This window comes from Leguminivora glycinivorella, chromosome 11 (genome assembly GCF_023078275.1).
Source record: "Leguminivora glycinivorella isolate SPB_JAAS2020 chromosome 11, LegGlyc_1.1, whole genome shotgun sequence".
NCBI lineage: Eukaryota > Metazoa > Arthropoda > Insecta > Lepidoptera > Tortricidae > Leguminivora > Leguminivora glycinivorella.
The window spans coordinates 14601788-14625978 of record NC_062981.1 but is presented as its reverse complement, the minus strand read 5'-3'; the positions used below and the strand labels follow the sequence as shown (position 1 = coordinate 14625978).

The window sequence follows — 24191 nt, the reverse complement described above, 5'->3', positions numbered from 1 at the left end:
GACAGGGGCGGTCCGAAAACTTTGGTTTACTTTCGTCCCTGGATACAACGTATAGAAAATATTTTTATGGAACTATAAATATGTGACATCACAACTGAATATTTATACATTCTAAATATATCAGAGAAGAAATTAACTGGCATATCAACGCTCCGCGGAAACAGATAGACAGACAGATCGTGTAGAGGAGCACTAAGGATTTTTTTTAATTCTCCTCCTAAGGCGGTGAAATGGGGTCCAGATTTTGTTTGGGAAAACAAGTTTATTTTGATTATTTTACTCAAAACCTCACAGGGCTATTCCTAAACATATATGACTTTAGTACGCGGGTGAAGCCGCGGGCTAGCAAAAGCTAGTTTTCATGTAAATGTAAACAATTTTTGGCATTAGATGTTTAAATTGCCTGGGACAGATCTGGAACAAGGCTTTTGAGGGGTTAATCCGCTGTCTTTAGCACTAACTGCTTATTGTTTGTTAGACTAGCGTGTAGGTAACATTTCGCTTAAACACGGAAAGTTCATGAGAAGTTACAATGCCTAATGGTACAATATAACAATCCTTTTTATTACATGTATCTCAATAAAAGATAGGTGTTAATGAAAATTAACATTGACTTGCGAGTTGAGAGTTTACAATCTCAGTCGTCCGTTACTTTGGGAGAAATTTGATACTTTAGCTTTAAGTTTTCAATTTGAAAACTTCACACTTTGTTGGAATACATACAGTATTAAGTATCTACAAAATGTTAAGAAGAAAGCTGGCGATCGTTTCTTCTTAAATACTTACAAGATTCTGCAAATAAAAGATTTCTTTCTTTCTTTCTTTCTTACAACCGTAGCTTCCATTTATTTATCTGGGTATTAACATCCATTACAAACCCATTTTTTCAAATGGTCATAATTGTCAAAATAATGGAAATTCTAAAACAAACGGAGCATAACCGAGATTGATATAATATCGTACGATCATTATGTTTGTACCTAGTACCTACCTACTACAAAAAGTGTCTAAATATTTTCAATATCTTAAAATCCCTCCACTGTCATCTTATCTAAAGGGGTGTTCCTTTATAACAAACTAGCTTTTACCCGCGGCTTCGCCCGCGTAATAAAAGTATTCATTAAGATTTTCATTTGGATCCGTAGGGACCGTAGATTTCTCTGTAGGTATATTTATCTGCGATTATTTCGATTGCACATAATACTTTTGCTTGCAATGATTGTAGAAATATTACACATTGACCACACGATGGTAATTCTATATACGCTGGGGAAACCTTTATAAACATCCCACATAGCCCGTATTTCGACACTATGATCGGTGGGTAAAAAGTACTTTTTTCTATTATCCCTTACAATTTTTTACATTTTGCTTATACTTATCGCAAACGTAATCTTCAAGCAAGCAAACAACGATCGTCTTAGAGCACATTGATTGTAAGAGACCGCCGACCGATTATCCGTATCCCTCTAACGATACCCATATTATCCGTATCCGTATCCGTATCGCTATCGCTAACGCTATCGCTAACGCTATCGCTATCGCTATCGCTATCGCTATCCCTATCGCTATCCCTATCGCTATCCCTATCGCTTTCCCTATCGCTATCCCTATCGCTATCCCTATCCCTATCCCTATCCCTTATCAAGATGTTTAATGATATAACACTTTAAACATTGTATCCATTCTATTCTAATATTATATAATGCTCAATGGTCCTTAATGTAATTTAAAAATGTATTACCATATTTAGACATATCAAACTACGAATACTAATATAATAATTTTAATTTTAATATACCATATAATAACTATGTACCTAAATCAATTGTGACGTGTAATATGTAACAATATTATAAATAAATGAGTATGAGTATGAGTATGAGTAAGTTCTCGCGCTTTGTACACATATTTAAAGTCACATACAGGTCGAACGCGATTAATTAACATTATTTTTACCTTTTTTCCCAACGTTTCGGCCAGGTTGCACTGGCCGTGGTCGCGGAAGACTGACGTCCCGGCAAAATGTCACCGGAGATGTAAACAACACAAAACTACCCGATATTAATTTATATAAATGTTCGGGGTAGGCAAATAAATATAATCTACCCGCTTTTAGTTAATGTTTATTTCCCACCATGTTTATTTTAAAGGTAAAAATAATGTTAATTAATCGCGTTCGACCTGTATGTGACTTTAAATATATGTTTAATGATTTCTTATCAAGTGCTAATATATAAAGTTTCATGGTTTTATCATTTAAAATTAAGAAATCCCATACAAACTTTCAACCTCTTTTTCAACCCCTTCATCCCTTTTTTTCGAAATAAAAAGTAGCCTATGTTCTGTCTCAGGGTCTAAAGATTGTCTGTTCCAAATTTCATCAAAATCGGTTGCGTGGTTTAAGCGGGAAAGCGTAACAGACAGACAGACAGAGTTACTTTCGCATTTATAATATTATATATAGTATATATAGTATATATAGTATATATAGTATATATAGTATATATAGTATATAGTATATATAGTATATATAGTATGGATGGATTAGCTTTTTCCCGCGGCTTCACTCACGTTAGAAAGAGACAAAAAGTAGCTTATGTCACTCCCCATCCCATCATCTATCTCCACTTAAAAAAATCATGTCACGTCAATTCGTCGCTCCGTTTTACCGTGAAAGACGGACAAACAAACAGGCACACACACTTTCCCATTTTATAATATTAGTAAGGATGTAACGTATAATACCTATCATTGTAATGTTTTAGAATAATTGTCATAATGTATTAAAGAGTACAATAGAACAATGAAAACTGAAGAACATACAATCGAATTGAACACCTCCTTGTTTTGAAATAATAACGTCCTGAAAAAAGCTGTAAAAACTGAAACGCTTTAGGTAAAGCTAAATTAAATCGAAGGTTATGTTTATGTACCTACATAGATTAGTGCCAATTAATACCTAGTATACTGATTAATTAGAATTTACATTTTCTTAAGTTCAGTTCAACGCAGTTCTAGAACCCTATCTCACGAGACTCATGAGTCATGACACCGTGTTTTATTTTTTCATAGAAATCACAAATCAAGTAATGTTTAGGCACTGTTCTACTGTGGCCTACGATTTAAATTGGTTGACTGTACGGTCAGCATCAAAAGAAGCGGATCTAATAACGTTTGAGAAGTAACTACCATTCTGTAACCGCTTAACAAAAAGAGAAGAGTGTCTATTAAGTACATAAAAAATATTAGTTAAACTTTTCTGACCATGAACTGGGGGCCGATTTTTGAATCTCGGCCATTCGATTTCGTGAATTTCGTTCAATAATATCTCCACTACTAGCGATTTAAATTCTACTAACAGAATCGAAAACGAGTGTCATTACCACTAGTTTTAAAATTACTAGCCGTCCTATTTCAAAAATAGCATTACGTCGTTTTCTACAGACTTTCGAACGGCGAATTCGTGCGTTAGAAATTCAAAATTCGATTCCCTGTACATATTTATCTTATCTACGTTAAGAAAAATATTAAGGATGTCAGATAGGAACTTTTGGAACGTTGTTTCATCCGCTACAATTGATGCTGACCGTACCTACATAATTATAATTATGACCACAGTCCGCAACACACTGTTTTCTTTTAATATGGTTGAAGACCAAGTGATTCAGCTCAGATAATGATAGAAAGTCAATGTCTACAATGTTGTAGAACATGTGACGATCAAAGACTACCGACGCAACGTATTATTAACCCGCAGATACGAGCATGCATAAAACATCGAACTTTCTATATGAAGAAAATGCAAATAATATCTATTGTTTCGCTGTTAATTTTGAGTCAGGTGTCATTTGTTAAATAACATATGCGATTTTTTCATCTGTATTGATGTCACATTGTGTGACCGCCAATCACTTTGGCCTCCTATAATTAAGTCGTCAATAACATATTTATATGATTAAAACAATAACATAATACCTAAGAAACTTCAATTAATGAGTATCGAAAAAGTGATTGACTTCTAACATTGTACCTACAAAATTATTGTGATATAAAAATAAGCTATCTTGTCTAATTACATATGATTAAATTATAACTGCTAGGTATGTTTCGTACACTATATTTAAGTAGCGTATAACCAACCTAAAAATGCATGCAAATGAATTTGCCGGCAACAGTTATAGTTAAATTGTTTTATAGTTGAAGATACATAACTCACCATCATATTAGGGTGTTGTGCCAAAAGGGTACAACAGGAGCCCTTAAGTATGGTGCCGACTCTCTGTCTCTCTATCTAATTTGATGCTACAATATACTCGTGAATATAGGTATGTAAGTACCATATTCACTCTTCACTACCGTTGCTATCCAATCAATCAGTCCACCAATCAATAGAATACCTTAGCGGGTCACCAAAAAAAAAACCTATCGAAAGTGGTTCGAGAAAGAACGCGCGCGTAGTGCGATTGCGCTGCGGAAGCGCTTCCTTCGGCGCAAGCGCGCGCTGGCATTGACACACTAAGCAGGTTGTGATGGGCAATCTATTGCCATTGCCACCTTTAAGGTATACAGATTTTTTTTTTCTCATATTGGAATGATGAATAAATTCCATTGAGGTGCTCGAGAATACTCTACAATTCATCTATTTTTAGGGTTCCGTTATGGTGCGAGAGTGCGACTCTGTTTCGAATTCCTTATACAAATTAAAGTAACCAAATTATAGGCAATTTACATTTACTTATTCATAACCTTCAAGTACTTGCATAATTATAGATTGAATTAATGCAAACGCACTTTTGAATATTTTTAATCTTGAATACCGATATTTGGTTGGTCAGCATTTCAAAATCAAGCAAATTTGGTCTCGTCATTATGGTCAGAGTCAAAGATTTCAAAGGGATAAGTCAATTCATATAATTTCTCGTTCGACGAAACGTTACAACGCGATTAGTCGCATCTACGCATCGCGTCGATCGCGCGCGAGATTCGTCAACGCTAGGCTTACATTCGTGCGAAGCAGTGTTATTGACACGAATGTACTGGCACCAATTTTAGTGCCCACATGCCTCGTCCTTAATAAGTAATAATAATGTCAATAGTCAAGTGTTGTGACGTGCCATCTCTGTCCAGTCAGCAAAGAAAACTGCTTTCGTCGGCTTACGCACGTGAGGCGTTCGCGAGGCACGTGCAAAATGTCTAAATTTACTTTTATCTATCGTGCAAGTCATAACAATAATTATGGATTTTTTTTTTTATTCATAACAAAAGTTACATACCTTGTATAATATGAAGAATATTTTCATGTGAATTTCGTAGCAACTGCGTGTTATGGAGTTTTTAAATACAAATTAACCAAGCCCCATGGCTCCAGATCAGTGGCGATTTCTGCACCTTGTCATATTAACGTCTTGTTTGAAATGTCATACGAAATTGTCAAACGATTAAAAGCGACAAGGTAAAGAAATCATCCTTCTTTATGCCGGTGACTGGTGATTTCGGTGTATATATCAATGTCTCAGTACTCAGACACCGATATATACATCTAAATAGAAACCATCCATGACTCAGGAACAATATCTGTGCTCATCAAAAAAATATTTTCCAGCAGCCTTTTGAACAATGATCTTGAAGTTCAGAACACAAATACTTTCTGATATAGATACCTACTCGCAAATTAAATACAACATTCATCTTATCGTCCACTTCATCCATATCTGAATTCTTTTTTAACGACTTACCTACATCACAATTAGAAATGAGACGTCAGCCCTATCTGACATACTATGTAAACCATTTTAATTTAATTTTAACGATCATTCTAATTCAATTGAGAGTAGATAGACCTACCTTATTAATAAAACAATTTCGTCGTGCCCTAAAAATAACACGCAACGGCAAGGTATAGGCCGTTTTATTATTCCTTTCCAACCGGAAAAATCGGGGGTTGAATTGAAATTAAATGGCCTCAGTCCATTGGTGGGACTATTTTGCCAGTGTCAAGGTAATATAAGCAAATTGTTTTAAATTAAATTAAATTTTTTTAACTTTGATTTTGGTACGGTAAGTACGACAGTGTTCGGTAGTTGGCACTTGTAAATTGATAGCTAGATTTTACAAGGGCACGTGGACTATCGGCCGTTGAAGACAAAAAAGTGGCTAAACGCGTTTCGAGATTAATTCTTCATCAGCTTCTCACTATAACATTAGTTTACTGCATAATAAGCTATCGATATTACACTTTAAACAACATTAATGAGCAAAAGAAGGAGAAATTATTCACGACACGATACCGCTAAGATGGCGTTCGATTTCGAACTGGAAGTCCCAAATCGGGGGTTGCTAACTTAATTTTGAATATTAATGTCATGTGTTAAAATTGACAATTATATATGTTAACAATCCGCTAACAACCTCACGATCGTATCAGCTCGGATGTAAAGGGCTAAATCGTAGATTTGTCAAATCTGAACGTCATTGACGTCATTGTACATGATACGTAGGTATGTGTAGTGCGACGGAACAAGTGTAAAACAATAACAACAACAACCAGCCGGCCTAGCCGAAATAACAGTCGTTGATGCTACGTGCTACGTGTTATGTCGCCACTACAGAGAGACAAGAGAGTCGCTTTCTTCATGATCACGCCATCTACAATCGCTCCCACGAACTAGTTCGCTCTTTTAGGTCTTTGCTCATTTAGTTCAGTCAGACCAGCGACCACTACGGTAGGAATAAAGATCAGAACGAATGGGATCGTTTATACGAATATTACAGATAATAACAATTCCAGAAGGTTGTAAGTAACGAATCTTAATATGAAAACGACGTTTTTGTGTCGCTTTGCTAAATAGCTCGTTCGGTCTCACACACTCGTTCTCGATCCAAACCGCTCGCGCTCGCCGATCCTATACTGAAATAAATGAGCAAAGACCGATTCACAGAGCACGGAAAGATTCAGTTCATTTCGGTCATTGATGGGATTTTATTCCTAACAGTTCATAGTTCGTGAACGACACAAGTCTACAAGAGAGGGAGCTTAAGCGACTGTGACGTTGGCTAATAAGTACCCAGTTAACTGTAGCGATCTTTTTAACTGACTGTTAACAGTAGTCAAACCAGTTATAAACGTCAGACTGTTTGAATGTGTTGTTTATTTCCGTTTCTTCATTAATCATTTATTAAAAGAACGAATTAATAGAAATAGCTTACTCTATTTTTAAAACGACACTCGTCATCGCGGCTAATTTTAGTTTAATTTATGTATTTACTAGCTATGTTTTATTTACGAGTCATCGAATCGATATCATATGTGTTTCATTTTGTAAAGTCCTATGTTCTGACGCTATTATAATCTGCAGGGCTAGCAAACGATTGGTGCTATATTATGTCGCCTCGACATAGACTGCCAGTCCTTATGTCACTAACACAGTTGGATCTATGTCGTGGCGAGATATTTACAATCCAATTTACTGAGGATATTTTTAAGTCGCTATATGATTTTACGTTAGTGCGTTTTCCCATTTTCCGATCCGATATTGGATGTAGGATTCTTGCCATCTTCGACATCCTTCCTACAGTTCCTACATCTACATATGTGCAAACGTTCTGATGCAGTCTCAAAAACAAAAATATAAATGTACCTAAATAATATTATTATCTTGATCTGATTTAACGTCAGTAAAATTAATATGTTTGTACACTTGTTTCGTATCGTAAGTAGGTACGGTGTTGACCGTAACAGTCCGAAAGCTCATAAAAGCTTACATAAGTGTGCATAACTTCTGCCGTAATTAATACTTGTAACGCTACTATCGTTTTTAGGAAGGACAAACACTTGACCTTAACCAAAAATCTCGGCCAATGTGAACTACCTACGATCGGATTTTATGATACATTAATTCAGTGCATTCTTTTCAATTAAGACCTGGATAAACAAGCTGAACATTATGCCATTGAGTGTAATCTTAATCGATGATCATCTCTAAAGTAAGAGGATATTATTATGTACCTACTTATACATTTTGAACAGACGCGTTTCATTGACAATTCACTAAATAATGTAACTTTTCTGGGTCATATACAGGGTGTAACAAAAATGGTGGTGATCCGTTTAAGGGCGTATTCAGTATCGTATTCTCATCAGGAAAAAGTAGGATAAAAATTTTTTTTCACAAAAATTTTTTTTATCTTTGTATGGAGATTCGACCGATTCGTGCGGCCCGGCTCATACAAAAGTGAAAATTTTTTTAGCGAAAAACAATTTTCTTCTACTTTTTCCTGATAAGAATACGATACTAAGTACGCCCTTAAACGGATCACCACCATTTTTGTTACACTCTGTATGTAGTACTGACAGTATTAGCGACGATATATATATTGTTAGAATAATGTACGACAAATTGTGAATGTCTCTAATCTCTAATCAATATCTCACCAACTGTTTTCTACATTCATATACCTACAGCAGAGGCATCTATAGAAAAGCAAAAGTATCTATAACAGATAAAACAACATTTAAAAAGTGTCATTAGCACTGATAGCATGGTCGCGCGATAAACGATAACAGGCCGTCTCTATTGCACTTACAAATAGTGCGAAAGGGACGGCCTGATGTTATAACATTCATGCTTGCCGGCCAGGTTTGCATTGAAAAGTATTGGTAAGTACCTAGTTATAACTGTTCTACACTCCCAAATTTACGTTATTAAGCTACCATTAAGTTATAAGCATTGGTACCTACTGTTGATGCTTAGTCTGATCCGCTAGTTAAAATGCTAACTGTACAAAGTCTCAACACTACACTCAATCTTGAACCTCATCAGTGTAAGTTTCTACAAATTATTCTCAATAAACTAATTATGTTATAGAATAATAATTTACATGACTGGCGAGATTCGCAGTAATAGAGCATACGGTAAGAAACAGCAGAAGAACGTTCGAAAGCGGTAATCCAGGGGTCTCTAGCAAACAGTACGATCATTGAAGCTCCGTGGCGAATATGCAACTGGCTCTGTCGCAGCAATAAGAAGAGCGATAGAGAGATAACGGAGCTTTAACGATTAGTACACTTGGCTACAGGCCTTGGTGGATTGAAACTGTCCGGCGATTACGCTGTGGTCAAAACGCACGAGAATTTTAATGAGAGAAACACGCTCGGAAACCTACGCATGATTTTATTCACAAAAGGATTATGCAAGTTGCATAAATATTTACCGACGTATACTTAAGTACTTAATATATTATGTAGTAAAAAATGGACTAATTGATAATATACATATTCCATATTCATTTGGATCATAGAATGTCTTAAGAAGTACAAGTAAAGAGAAAGAAGTTTGGCCAATTTGGGTTTAGCGTGAATACTGTGAATAAAAGAAGTAGATGATTGTGACTCTTTAGGTGTTAAAATTTAATAGCCATTTATTTTCAATTGATAGATAGGTTTACAAGGCCTAAAAAGTTTCCGTTTGTTTTTAATGAGGAGGCACACTCAAAGGTAATGATAGATGGCGCCACCTTATTAGTCCATTGCACAGATAAATAATTTCATACGTGAGATCAAGAAGATGTTTTTTTTTTCTTTCACACATATGATATGAATGACAGTGACTAGACACTTGCACAGGCGCCGCCTCGCGGGATAAAATGTCAGTGAGCCTCCTCATTTAAATCATTCTCGAAATGTGAGTCTTAAAGAAACTTTTTAATGTCACCCAGGAAATTCCCAAAATAATTTACATATTCATAGGTAATTCATATTAGTTCGAAATGTTGTTTGTGAATAAATTTTCCATATTTTTAGTTGCTATCTGAATCAATAAAACTAACAGGACTAGGTATAAAAGAACATCCTAGAATTTCTAAAATGGCAAGTAAATGTTGTTGACCTCGACTGTGAGCAAAAAATATAAAACGAATTATATACGGCATGTAAACAACCTTACAAAAAGTCTCCTTCGTGTTAGCAAAAACAAAGACTTGTTTTATTTGGTTCAATTGGAGGCTTTTGTAACCTGTTTGGCAGTTTAAGCACTAGATTAAATATGGAGTCTATAAAGATTGATAAGTAATTAGAGTATCGGCCAAAGAGCTGGCCTGGCTACTTCCTCGTACAACGTATCAGAACTAGGAAATGTCGCTAGCATCCTTTGCAAAATGCCTCAAGGTCCTATTTTATTTGAACTGGCTAATAAGTTTTAGGTTTAGTCTTAGTTTCTACCTATTAGATAATATATATATTAGGTTTTCAATAATTTTCACCTATTTACTATGTATAATTATTATGTCTGTCTAAGGTGTCCCCAATATTTATTTATTTACTTATTTATTTATAATATGCACTATAAATTGGACCAACGGTAGATATAAATTATAAACACCAAAATGAAAAAAAAAAGATTTAGCAGAGATACGAGTACCTACCTAATCATATTCTTTTAAATTATGCAAATCGAGGGATGTTTTGCTACCGACTTTGAGTTTTTATTTATCGTGGTATTTTTTGAAAGGAGTTTTAAGCAACTTTAAATCACTAAAATGCAAGTAAGTTTGAAAAAAATATCTACCATTCTACGGATAGGTAATAATTATCATTATTAGCAAAGCAACAAAATTACTGTCCCACGATATAAACTGTCCATTATTTTATTTAGGTAATTGAATGTTCCATGCAAACAATTATGAAGATATTCATACACATTTATATCTACCTGTTATTATTATAAGTACTTATTATAAATAAGTACGTACATTATGGTCACATACAATAATTACAAAGTATGATAAGACAATGACTAGGATTTTATTATTGTTTTTAATTTGTGCAGATGGCAAATGCATTATGTATTAAGGAACTGACACTGACAGTGTTTAATTCAAGTTTTATTGCTTCTTCTTTCCTATGTCTCACTGAATTGATTGACTAATGATGTTATTTATGTAGAAGCCTACACTACACAACATGCTGTTAACATACATACATAAACGCGCGCCTGTGTTCCCAAAAGGGTAGGCAGAGCATATAAAAATGCTCGAGTTTTAGAGCCACTCTTAGCAATTAAGGGGTTGAAAAAAACTTGTGATACTGGCAGTGATACGTTACTGACGCATCGTATACACATCAATAAAATATAAAATTGACCCCATTTCCCACAGTCGACTTCTTCTACACCCATTAGAGGAAAGGGGGTGGTACAGTTCTTAATCCAGGCGGGGTGACAGTTCATTATTAAAGAACAGAGTAACATAAATGTTTCGAAAATTATGTCCATATGTCTGTTAGTAGCGTTGGTCACTTTTTGCAGTTAGCTAGGCACTAATAGGTACCGCGATACTAAAAAATACGAAGCAAAGATTAAATCAATCGAATTAGTCGCGTAGGCATGGAAGATGTCCAAAATACTTGTCGAATTATAACAAAGATGCAAAACTAAACGTCTCTAAAGGCTGTGGCTAAAGGTGACGTACAAAACACCTTCCGCACGACAATCACACAATGGTAACTACAGAATTTTGCCCGCAAGTTAGTGCTACCCGTTGCACTCTAAATGATACCGTTAAAATAGGACGGGTAGTTCTCGCGGGCGAGAAGTCGAGATACTGTCGCGCGTGTGTTTGTCCTGCTGTTAGCAAAGAAAGAGGTCGCATGTCGCATCACCGGTCATTGCAGGCTTTGTAACATTTCTTATGCTTCTGCTTATGCTTTTTATTTAAATTAGTATGATTAGTTATTTTTTACGCGCCTATTCTATTGTATTCGTAATACAACATTGTGTATATCGCATTGCTAGAGGTTGTTTACCTTTTTCAGTATTTGGGAGTGTTAATACTGGCTGGTTACTTGGACGATTATTTTTTCCGCTACAAGTTTGACGTTGTTTGTCAGTTTAATCTTAATGTTTATCATAAGTCATAACAAATTAAACTCGTACGTAATTACAACCTTGTTATTTTGAATATTGGATTTAAATTTGCTTACTGCAATTACCTGTCCAATCTGAAGTTGACTGTGACAAAGCTTTAAAGCGTGCTTTAAAGTGTTTTACAGTGACATCTTAGCTGTCTATTGGTAAACCTTATGTCGTTGCAGTAACGTACACAAATAAATAGTTTTATGGTTTATGATGGTAGTTAGCAACTATTTTATTGAGTGTAGAGCTAAAAGTCAAGTAGAGCTGTTCAGAAAATTAAAAATTCAATTTAAAAAAAGTAACCATCAGATTAAAAGATGAATACTCTAGATGAGTTTAAAAAAATAAAAATCAGTTGGGGTGTCTGAGGTTTTTAGTGATACCGGAAACACGTTGTATATGCTACTGCTATCACCTGTGACTAAAAATACATGGACATTGTGACGGCATTCAGAGTCTATTTATCAAAATTAAATGGCCATTTTAAATTCTAAACACAAAATACGTGACAGAATATGTTAGCACACTGGGTATCACATAGTACCATATACAGCCACCAATACCTTAAAATGCGTAATATAATATATTATAATAGTTACCAAATAACCTGTCTTCTTTTTTTTTGTATTGAAATGTAGGTAGTAAAACTATTTTATTTTTTTTGTAATTTAATGAACCGGTATTAAATTATTAAATTATGTACTTATTAGGTAATAATAAGTTTAGGTATTGCATGTTTAGCTGTAGTTCACTGGTAAAAGACACCTATGTAAGTTGTGGTTACCTATAATTGGATAAGCATCAGTTTAGACTTTTGTAACTAGATTTAAGAGCATGTAAGATGTATTATCTGTTGGTAATCCTAAATAAATAAAATTAAATTAAATTAAACCATTAAAAATTCATATCCTGCTTTACTTTATTATTCATTTTTGAATCCGTCCGGTCATCATTTAAGTAAGTAGCCCAAGAGAAAGCTACTATTTCACATTTGTTTTTTTATACATTCTATGCAAAAAATATGGTGAGTTTTGACTATTGGTCGTTTGGATTTTACAGTAAGATTCGCAGTTTATGAGCTTTCTCTCATTTCTCTCCAATTAAGTCTGTTCGTTTTATTAAACAATTAACATTTTGATACTCTTTCTACAGGTAACATAATGAAAGCCCGTAACTAAAGAGGTATTCGATATATACTAGCTTTTGCCCACGACTTCGCTCGCGTTAGAAAGAGACAAAAAGTAGCCTATGTAACTCTCCATCCCTTCAACTATCTATATTTAAAAAATCACATCAATTCGATGCTCCGTTTTGCCGTGAAAGACGGACAAACAAACAGACACACACACTTTCCCATTTATAATATTAGTATGGATTTAGTATGGATTTGGCATGAATTTTCGAATGTGGCGTTATATCTGTAGTCACAACTGTCACAAGATTGTCTCGTTTAGTCTTTGCAGAACTTTCGATTGATCCATGGAACATGGCGGATCGTTCTCCAAATATGTATTTTTTATTTTTGCATTCTGTTGTTTAATGTATAAGTTTGATAGGATATTATGCAGTAAATAGCCTACGCAAAGGGTGCAGTTGATGAAGAATTCGTTTGGAGATGCGAATATCCAATTCTACGGACATCACTCGGCAGTTCGTGGTCCCGGCCGCCATCATGCTTTGTACTGCTGCTCCAGCTATCCTCCAGTGCATCGCGCAGGCCTCGTTCGCAAAAAAACTACTTATACTGTTTTATATATCTCTGTAATTTACTTGACATTGGCAAAGTGCCCTGGTAGCCGAAAGCCATTATTATACGAATTAAACAAAAATAGTCTTTGCAATGGTCGGCTCGACTTTTTATTTCATTGTACACCCTTTGTTCGTCATCAAAAAACAGGTAATTTCTGACGCAAAAGATAACAGAGCAAACATATCCCTTTTCGGAGCATTGACCAAAAAAGGACACTGAAAATGAAACCGGCGAGCATTCACTTCCTTTACAAGATGAAATCTCGGCAACACGTCAATGTCAACCTTGTCAATGTTTCCCACAGATCACCTCAACTACTAGACGAAGCATACAAGCCAACGCAAAGTCACTACACGTACAGTGTGATGTGTAACGATAATACGGGCGAATCTCTTAATGGTCATCACCATTATGAGTAATAGAGGACATAAGAAATGTAATTAACAACTTTTACTTAAAATAGAAATTAAAATTTTAACCGTAAAAAATATTAATTCGGCCCTCAAACACACTCGCTTTAAACTCTAGTTGACAGTTGTCATGACTGTCATTGCAATCATGTTTACAATAAATTACCTACTGCTGAGAAAATTTTGTGGTGAAAATCCAGAGTAACTCAAAAACACTTCATCATTAACGAACACACGAATGCTAGGTATATCTGGCAGGCAAGCATGGTCGCGCGATAAATGATAAAAACATCAGGCCATCCTTATGACATAATTTGTAAGTGCGATAGGGACGGCCTGATATTTTATCATTTATCATTTATCGCGTTTTTTTTTAGTATGGGAACGCAACCGCTTGATCCAGTTGTATCACTGTCAACGTTTACAACCAGCGCTTGTGGTTACAATTTTGTAATATTTATAAAAAAATATTTTGGGTCAAATCTGGACTGTTATACTTTGATGCTACGAGTATACTCAAAAAGTGGTACATATTTTGATTTTACCAGTGAAATTGTACATATTATGTCTGATGACCACGCTCTCATTGTAATGCGGTGTGTGAACTCGAAGTCTGTGATGTTTCCTAAAGGCATAACAAACAAAGACTACTCAATATGTGTTTTGGAGACAGCTGTCGAGAAACGTGAATTTGTGTGCCGTATATCCATGTAAACATACGGCACTAAGCGGACTTGACAAAGAGAAACTGTCAGTTTATTATAGTCAAACTTTCGTTGGGACCTACCTGGGAAAACTGCCAGTAGGAATATTTTTGTCCCGTCAATATTCTAAAAGTTTTACGATACCTTTAACCCCTCATATGCCCTACTTATATAAAATTTGATCATTGAAAAACTGACCTTGACATTGAAAATATTAGGTACCTAATACCTAGGTAGATTAGAATACCCATGCACGGAACTGTGCTGTGTCTAAGCATACGAGGAGTTAAGTTTGAACTGGTTTTAGCTTGATTAAATTAAATCGTTCCAGATTTTTATAAATTTGTACATTATCAGAAACGACCGAATGATAGAAGGTTAGACAATACGCTTTTGTAAAAACTTCTAAATATGCAATTTGCAAGTTGCAACTTGTTGCAATTGAACTCATGTGCTATAGTCGACTTCTACGACACCCACGGGAGGAAAGGGGGTAATGAAATTCTTAACCCATCACTACACGTGCGCTTTAGTAGGTAGCGGTGTCAAAAACGCCTAGTTAAAGTCATAGTTTAAAATCCCAGTCATATTTAACGCGCATATCATAATTAATGTTGTGCAATCGTCCTCGGCATGTGGTGCAAGTATGTGGTATGTCGTCAAGGCTTTATGTTTGTTTGAACTATTTCGTTAGGATGGCCCTCTGAGTATTCAACCACTTGGACAAATCTTAATTCTAAACCACCTTTTTCTACTCGTCGACTGTAATCTGTCAATTAGGACACCACAGACTAAACTATAAGTGCTAACTTTTCAGTGTTGAATACTCTATGCCAGTTCCGACTCAACTATAATATCTCATTATAGTTGACTTTAGTTAACTGTAATAATTTCAAAAATAGAACTTCATACAATTTCTATACTAGGCTTAGAATAAATTTAAAAGTGGAAAATGTCTGCCTTGGGTGAGACTTGAACGCCTAGTGGCATCGATTGCAGACGTTTCTGCTAATCAGAAGTTAAAATTTCTATACTAATTTGCGATACCTGGCAAATTTTTCTGCATCTGAAACACATTTTTTTTATCTGTCGCGTTATCGGCCAATCAGAGACGGTCGTGGCCTAAACATGGTACTCGACTGAAAAGCTTTGTATTATATCACGATTGTATAAAATACTATTATATTCGACTCCTTACAACTCGAGTGACGTCACTCATAGAAGCAGTTCAAGTAAAATCATTGATACAATGATACATATTATGTAATAAGTTTCCACTAACTTATATACCTATGTACTTGATGGTGTTTATTGAGTTTTTTTATGGACAGAATTGTATATTTTTTCTTCTAATAAATGGTATAATTATATTTTCATTGATTGGCTACCTTGCTTGGCTAATTACTAGTCATTAAGCGTTATTAATATTTTACTTATGAATATGTTGATGTAGATATGTTATCGTATCTAAACGATGTTGAAGGCTTTTCCGGATATCTGGGTACATAGCCAACGTCAGAATCGCTTACATTTCGTAAGTGTATCGCAGCTAGCTCTCTTCTATAGCTCTTTCATATTGGCGCAATAGAGTTACATGACGTTGGCTAGTCAAGTTATCTGATAGAAGAAAGAAGACTTGCCTTTAGGGGGCCACATCTAGCGTCTCGCGAGCGTAGCGTCGGGCTAACTGTATGGAAAAAGACGCCGCGTCGACGTTGCGTCGACGTCGCGCCTACGTGGCGTCACGCTTTGCCATACAGTTGGCCCGATGCTACGCTCGAGAGACGCTAGATGTGGTGGGACCCTTAGGAAACCGATTAGACCGGAAATACTTAATTTCATAAATGTGGTGCAATTACCTATATGTTGCATAATTTAAGCATAGCGTTCATCGCCGTGAAATTATGTACATAATATATTATATTTATTTTTATATAAATTTATTTATATAAATACTCCAAATGAGAAAGTGTGTGTGTGTCTGTTTGTTTGTCCGTCTTTCAAGGCAAAACGGAGCGACGAACTAACGTGATTTTTTAAGTGGAGATAGTTGAAGGGATGGAGAGTGACATAGGCTACTTTTTGTCTCTTTCTAACCCCCCACTTCCCTAAAATGGGGAGTGGAAGTTTGTATGGAGCATTCCGCATTTTTCAAAATTAACTCGAGCGACGGCGCGGGCAAAAGCTTAGTAAATATCAACTCATATGTATTCTGTGGTAATATATAAAATAATCACCTACGTAAGTACCTACAGGGAATAACGATCCATACATAAAATACCTATTGTATAACATGTTGCGTAAGTGTAGAAATACCTCAATAATTGTGATCATGATTCCGGTAGGAACGCTTGCATCCGACGAAGGACGCAAGCCGGTTCGCTGCACCGACCTTGCACTTGAGACGTTGCATAACGGACTCTCACTTTATGCCTTGCTTGCTGTTAGAATGAAATCGGTGCAGTTAGTTAAAGTTAAAAAAAAGAGGAAGTTGTTAATATTGACGAATAAATTATGAATGAAATAAATTAAATAATTCATACGTAAGGACGTATTAATAAAAACTGAAATTGTTGTATATGAAGTTAAAATATTTACAGTATTTATATGGCGTTTATTTCCACACTGTAAGGTCGAAACTTCAAAGGGTCATAATATTATGTAGGTACTGCAAAACGTCGTATGATACACGTACGCGGAGTAAATTCGTGTCGATTTTAAACACTCCCTTCGGTCGTATTTTAATTTATCGCCACTCGTTTCGAACTTCTATCCGTTATGTACTCGTATTATTGTGTACTTTAGAGCGTATTATTACATTGTAAATAATATAATAATGAAGAACGTAAATACAAAGAAGCATCATGTGCTCTGTGCTCATTATAAATCACGTACTTATTTACTAATGATTCGTGTAAACATAAAACCCTTTAATTCAGTTCAGTGCACTGTATGTACCAAACAATTATCCATGCTAATAATTATAAACGTGTATTTACTTGGTTGTTGTTTATCTTTGCAATATTTACACTGAGAGAAAATACAACCAGTTTTCATGTTCGTTCAACAAGTTTTTTGGTTAAAATAGCGCCTACGTGCTCTTTGGTTCAAACAACGAGCTACTTGTCATTTGATTCGGCAATATATTTTAAACATACGTTTGGCTGATTCAAACGGATAAACCGCAACAAGTCGAACTTGTTAAATTCACAATGCAAATTTCTCTCAGTGTACTGTGCATAAACCTAACCCAATCTAGACTATCATTTTATATGTAGATTCAGCCTACGTACGTAGCTAAATACACAAAAGCTTACGATAATACGAATATCGTTATAGAGCTGGCTCTCTCTAGACCGGCAGGTCCCGATATTTTAATTTCTACCTCTCTTCTACTAACCATTTTAAATTGTACTAAGAAAAATGAAAACGACTGATTTAAAAAAATACATTTCACCGTTTAATTATTTGTCTGACTCTACCTCCATACTGGAAAAATAATTATTGCAAAAGTTAGCCTTGCTCTGCTATACTTATGTTTTTAAATTACTTCGAATTAGCACAGTGCTCAATTAATGTAAAATAATATTAATAACAACCTAGTAGGTAGTAATCAATCGCCAACTTATTTCGATAAAGGCTAGGTTTCTGCATAATATTTCCTCCATATAATTTGTTACAAATTCCATATTTAATGACACCAACTGGACGACAAAAATGTTCAAAACATAGATTCCAATTGAAAAAGTATTATTATAGGTACTGGTATTATAAGTTTAATTAAAAAAGTAAGCACCTATTTCACATAAATATAAACGAAACTAGTTCTAATTGCCAAGTTTTGCATTGAAGGTCGGACTTTACGCTTTGCTGGGCATGGTTCGAGATTGAAGACAGAATTCTGCAACGACTGTAGGTATCTTTTAGATACCTAATTAGGGATTAGGAACGCAAGCTAATAGATCGGTAATGTTAACAAGACGAGCGATGCTGATGGTAATTATTATTTAATACTTTACTAGCTTTTTCCCGCGGCTTCGCTTGCGTTAGAAAGAGACAAAAAGTAGCCTATGTCACTCTCCATCCCTTCAACTATCTCCACTTAAAAAATTACGTCAATTCGTCGCTCCGTTTTGTCGTGAAAGGCGGATAAACAAACAGACACACACACTTTCCCATTTATAATACATATTAGTGTGGATATACCTACTATTTTTGATTAAATTTACAATCAAACGAACTTGTAAACATTTGTAAGTTCTCAAAAAGCATTTGCGCATTTGCCTTATGCTTAAGCGTTAATATGACAAGCGTACCTTCTGCTGGAGAACGCCACATTAACTAGTTTATAAAGTATTTCGGAACTTCAACAGGAGGCATTACTCGTTGTAATTGTATACGTTGAAATTATCAGAAAAAGAAAATATCTTTGAATACGATTAGGTACAAGTGTATATTTATCTTTACTAATATTTGTTGTTTTGATTAGACCGCGTGTAGTTTATTCAAGCAGTTACGAGTACACACCGATCAGCTGTTGCAAAAGCATCTCCGGCCTTAGGACAGAGTGGTAGGGCAAACAGTAGGTTGCGACAGGCGAGCTAGGCAGCAAACATTTAACGAGCATGCTAGGGTCTTTAGCCAAGAATCTAATCCTTGACGCTCTGTTGCGAACAAAACGCAATTCTGTCACACCAATACCGAAGAGCGATAGAGAGAACTGCGATATCCGGAGCGTCAATGCAATGGTTACATGTCCTCTTGGCTACAGGCCTAGGATACTAATCGGCGCATACGCATACTCGCGCGGCCCCGACGCGACATTGACTCTGGACTTTTCGTAATCGGGCCCGAAAACCTGCTCGAAACTTGAAACCAGTTTCTTTGCCATAAAAACGTAACAAACGTCGCTTGACCGCACTCTGAAGTCGATAGCGTGCATCGTCACACTCATAGCATAACGAAGTAGGTACCCAAATGTCAAGGCGATGTTCGTTTATTCTTCTTTGGGTGACTTGAACCAATGAAGAAACTCGATAGAATACACTGGCACTAAGTAGTTGATGTTGCATTGATGACAGTAATAAAGCGCTTTCTATGAATTACTGCACAAAATTAATCAACATGCATCATTATTCTGCTCTAAGTACGATAATCTTCTTGAGGCCGCGCAAGATTGCATCCACATTAAAATGCAATTTTACAATGACCTTCTGACATGACATGAAAATACCTTGCACTGATTGCACTACCATAGCGTGCCATCCATTTGTAGGTATTTTGTAAAGAGATCTCCGTTCATATCTAAAATATTTAACGCATAATAACTACAAAAAAGATGAGAATTGAGCTCTCTAAAATGTGCTCATTCGGCACAGGATAATGATAGTTGAGTTTATCCGTTACGTAGGATTAAATAACGGTAATTATAGGAGGATGCGTAAGTGTTGCCTTCGAAACGTCCATCTTATACAAAAACGAAACCGCGAGATATTAAAAATCCGCTCCGCCGAATTAAGATTCTTGGATACCGTTAGAAGTTTTAACAGTTATTGTGGCCAGTTGCAGGTATAATTGGTGGGTGTTGGTCAAAGTTGCTAGTGTATTGCAACGTTCTTGCTATACCAAGCAGTGGATCCTGCAGTAATCAAAGCTTCCGGTGCACGGCAACCTAACCGTCACGTCGTGCGGTGTCGAGCAGATGGAGTGGAACAATCAGTGGTTTTAGTTTGACCGACTCGAAGCGTGCTAATGATTGGTATATAGCTATTGGAGCACACTATAGTAATTGGACACTTCATATTTATGCAGATATATATCCATCTGGTAATAGATGTATTTTATTGTTTAACGCGTGTCTTGACCTACGCATACCTACTTTGGCACATGATCAATTAGAGTCGGTTGCACCAAACCGGCTGTCACCGCTTTAGCGTTCGCTAACTTTTCATTTCATGTTATATTTCTATAGTCTTCTACTGAATTACGTTAAAGTGTCCGTTAACTGTGGTTTATACAACTGGCCCTTAGTATGGTGTCGCATTTAATAAGAGACGATTCTAAAAATTAAAGTATTTTTAGAAAATATATTTTTTTTTATAACAAGTAGCCTAGTAACGCACTATACATATAAATTACGATGTATTTTCTTTTAAAGTTGAGACTATGGTGTCAGTGTCAGCATTTTATAACTATAACAATGCTAACCGTAAATACAGTGATGACAAGTTTTTGCAAGTGGCCACTATACATACATACACTAAGTTATTTAAAAAAAGTTCAAAGTTGACCGGTCGCGGGTGGGCCACGTCAATCATTCTGTGGTCATCATTAGTTTTAACGTAATCATGAATTGCGAATTGTCTCGCGTGAAGCAATATCATATTCTACATGAGGTGTTGCAAGATTCGCATTGTGCTGATATTTGCAGTGATAGGATGTGGATGGAACGCACTTTACTTTACATATATCTCGGAGTTGGGAAACCAAGATAAATTGCACTTTTGCAAGTGCAACAATGCTGGATATCATTAGAAATATATGACTAACACATTGACGAAAAGTAAAAACGTTTGTCTTGGTTTTTTAACCCCTGGTGACAGTTTGACGTGTCTGTCTGCCTGTCTGTCTGTATGTGTGTCTGTCTATGGCATCGTAGCTCCCGAACGGATGAACCGATTTTGATTTAGTTTTTTTTTTTTGTTTGAAAGGTGAATTAATCGGGAATGTTCTTAGCCATGTTTCATGAAAATCGGTCAACTATGTCGGGGTTTTTTTTTTAAATTTTAATTTTGTGGTTATTAGGTAAAGTGATAGCTATAGGTACGAGTATGTTTGCATTGCTATCATTGAATGCTCCTAATGTATTGTATTTCTTATATGTTATTATTGATATTAGTAAGAGACTCGTCGGTTAATGAGATTTTGTAATAAATAGATCAACGTTCGTAATTCAATTATTACACTAATGAAATCGTGAAACATAAATCTATAACTTCCGACTAAATGCAATTTAATGATTTATTCATTTCATAGTGATGTTTTTGTTTTCATTGCTTTTTCGGTATTATAATACAAACTTCGATTAAGACTTTGATTCGCTTGAATCATTAGCAAAGTGTGACTCCATAATGATAATATCATATATGTAAATAAACGTCACATTACGCAATTGCATTTATCAAGCATGTCGTCAAATAACTCCCGCTGATTACAATCAACACGTACGTGGTACGCAATAAAAGTAATTACTCACCTTGTTTGTTAATATCCCATAACACGACTTTGCATCCCAATCTGGCGAGGCGAAGCGCTATCAGACTGCCTAGGCCGCCGCCTCCGCCCGTGACAACCGCTATACCCCCCTTCAAGTCTTTCTTAGGATACCCGACTATATATCTGTATATCCCTGTGATGATATGTCCGGCGGCGAGCAGAAGGAACCATATAATGTCAAAAACGGTCTGCACTATAGTGTACTTGTTTCGCATGCATTCTGGGATCTCTCTGGTCAGAGGGCCCTCCCTCATCCCGTTGATGTATTCTTGGGTCTCCACGGACATCTTGAAGGGGAGGTTGTTTGCTAGAGGGAGCTGCAGTCGCTGTGCATTACTTGTGGGGGGTGTCTTTGGGTGCTAGCTCGGCTGGCACATACTTCACTGGATTTCACTGGCATCTAAAACCAAAGAAAGAGTTCATATTAGGAAGGTAATTATAATAGGATCCAATAATTACGTAAGTAAATAGTAGGAGTTTCAGTAAGTAGGTATGTTATGTATTGTTCGGGTTGTTAGGGTTCATTTTGGAGTGAAGGTGTTAGAAGAAATTAAAACAGGTCCATACGCTTATGACTATTTATTGCAACTAAAAATGCAGCGGCGGGTCGGCTCATCATCGGTACATACATCGATACAGGTATGTATAGGTGCGTATAGATAATTAAATTTTAACTAAACATACCGCCCACCAAAAACAACAGTTTTTAAACTAAGCCTCAAAATGAGCGAAGAAAAAACATTAGTTAACTTAAAACCAAGAAAAAAAACATCGTAAACTTTAACCACTTAAATGAACTACATAAATGTCTAAACTTTGATTAAGGTTACGTAAAGGCCTTAAGTTAGCAAAATATAACAGTTATATAAACAACATTAGCTTATCGTTATCAAAAAACTTTAGGTAAGTTTTTACTCATTAGATACAGTAACAATTTTTAACCTATATCTATCTCAGCTTATCTTAACAAACAATATGTGTAGGTACATTTTTGTCCCTGATGGCACAATATAAATCTATGACCGAGCCTTAGAAAATATTATTATATTTTACGAACAAGTTAGCTTGATGCTAATTACGTGCTAATAACTAGTCAAGCTAGGTACCTACAAATGTCTACATACTTAATAAATGTGAAAGAAGTAAACAAAAATCCCATCACCCAGCTACTCGGTTGCATTCTTATTATATGTTAGCTAGCTACTTTGAACCTTATATTCATACAAATAGAATATCATAGTCTGCGATGCTTACAGTTCCGAATTAGTTCGTTTTGCTTCTACATAATGCAAACTGAGCAAATAATATACTGACATAATATACCTAACTCCGAAATTAATGAAATATTGCTTTCTGTTTTGTAATTTTACATTGTGTCGTAAGTGTAAGTTTATATCCACATTTTATACAGTACTTAAAACTATAACATACTTAACATTATTTTTCTTATCCAAACCACAACTTGTTTGCTAATTTAATATAACATGATTCAACATTAATGGACTGTATGGATTTGTTTAGATACTAAATGCAAACTAGTGTTAGCCAAAAATAATAACCTTTTAGTAGGTAAACAATGTTTTATGGTTAGGTAAGTACGAACATAGAAACTTGTTATCATCTTAAGCATTTTTACAAACTGTTTAATGCACACACTCGAGAATTAAATCTTACACTAACATAATAAGATCTATATTTGATCGACATCTGGTGTTGGCAAAATAATATGAAGTGGTTTATTTCTTAAATGAGTAACTATTAAAATCACAAATTACAAGTTACGTCTATCTATAGGTGAGTATGCACATGTATTGAGGTACACAGCAGAAAAAAGTTTTTGTAATTATTCTTTTATTTATACTACAGATTATACCTAACTTTCATATTCATTTGGAAGATTAGAGGTTTTACCTAATAAATAGGTATTTGGGTATTTTTAAACTTACTTTATCTAACTGACCGCCCACCCTCTTGTACCTACCTACCAAGAATGGTAGAACATAGTACCTACGTTTAGCACGCGTGCGATTTATAAGTGAAAGGATGGTAAGCGGACACAGTAGTCTATCATTTTAGCGAGTCCACTAATTGTCGGGGTGCTTTGGTAAGAGTACCAACTTTGACAAGGGCCTTTTTAGAAGGT

At 35.5% G+C, this 24191-nt stretch overlaps 1 protein-coding gene across 1 annotated transcript in view; it reads right to left on the bottom strand.

Annotated features, from left to right (window-relative positions):
* Positions 1–24191, bottom strand: part of LOC125230945 (estradiol 17-beta-dehydrogenase 11-like) — an 80958-nt gene that overhangs the window by 14359 nt on the left and 42408 nt on the right. Inside the window, exon 2 of the mRNA XM_048136246.1 lies at positions 22029–22448. Within this exon, the coding sequence (XP_047992203.1) occupies positions 22029–22335 (307 nt within the window). The 5' untranslated portion in view covers positions 22336–22448. The remainder of the gene's footprint in view (positions 1–22028; positions 22449–24191) is intronic.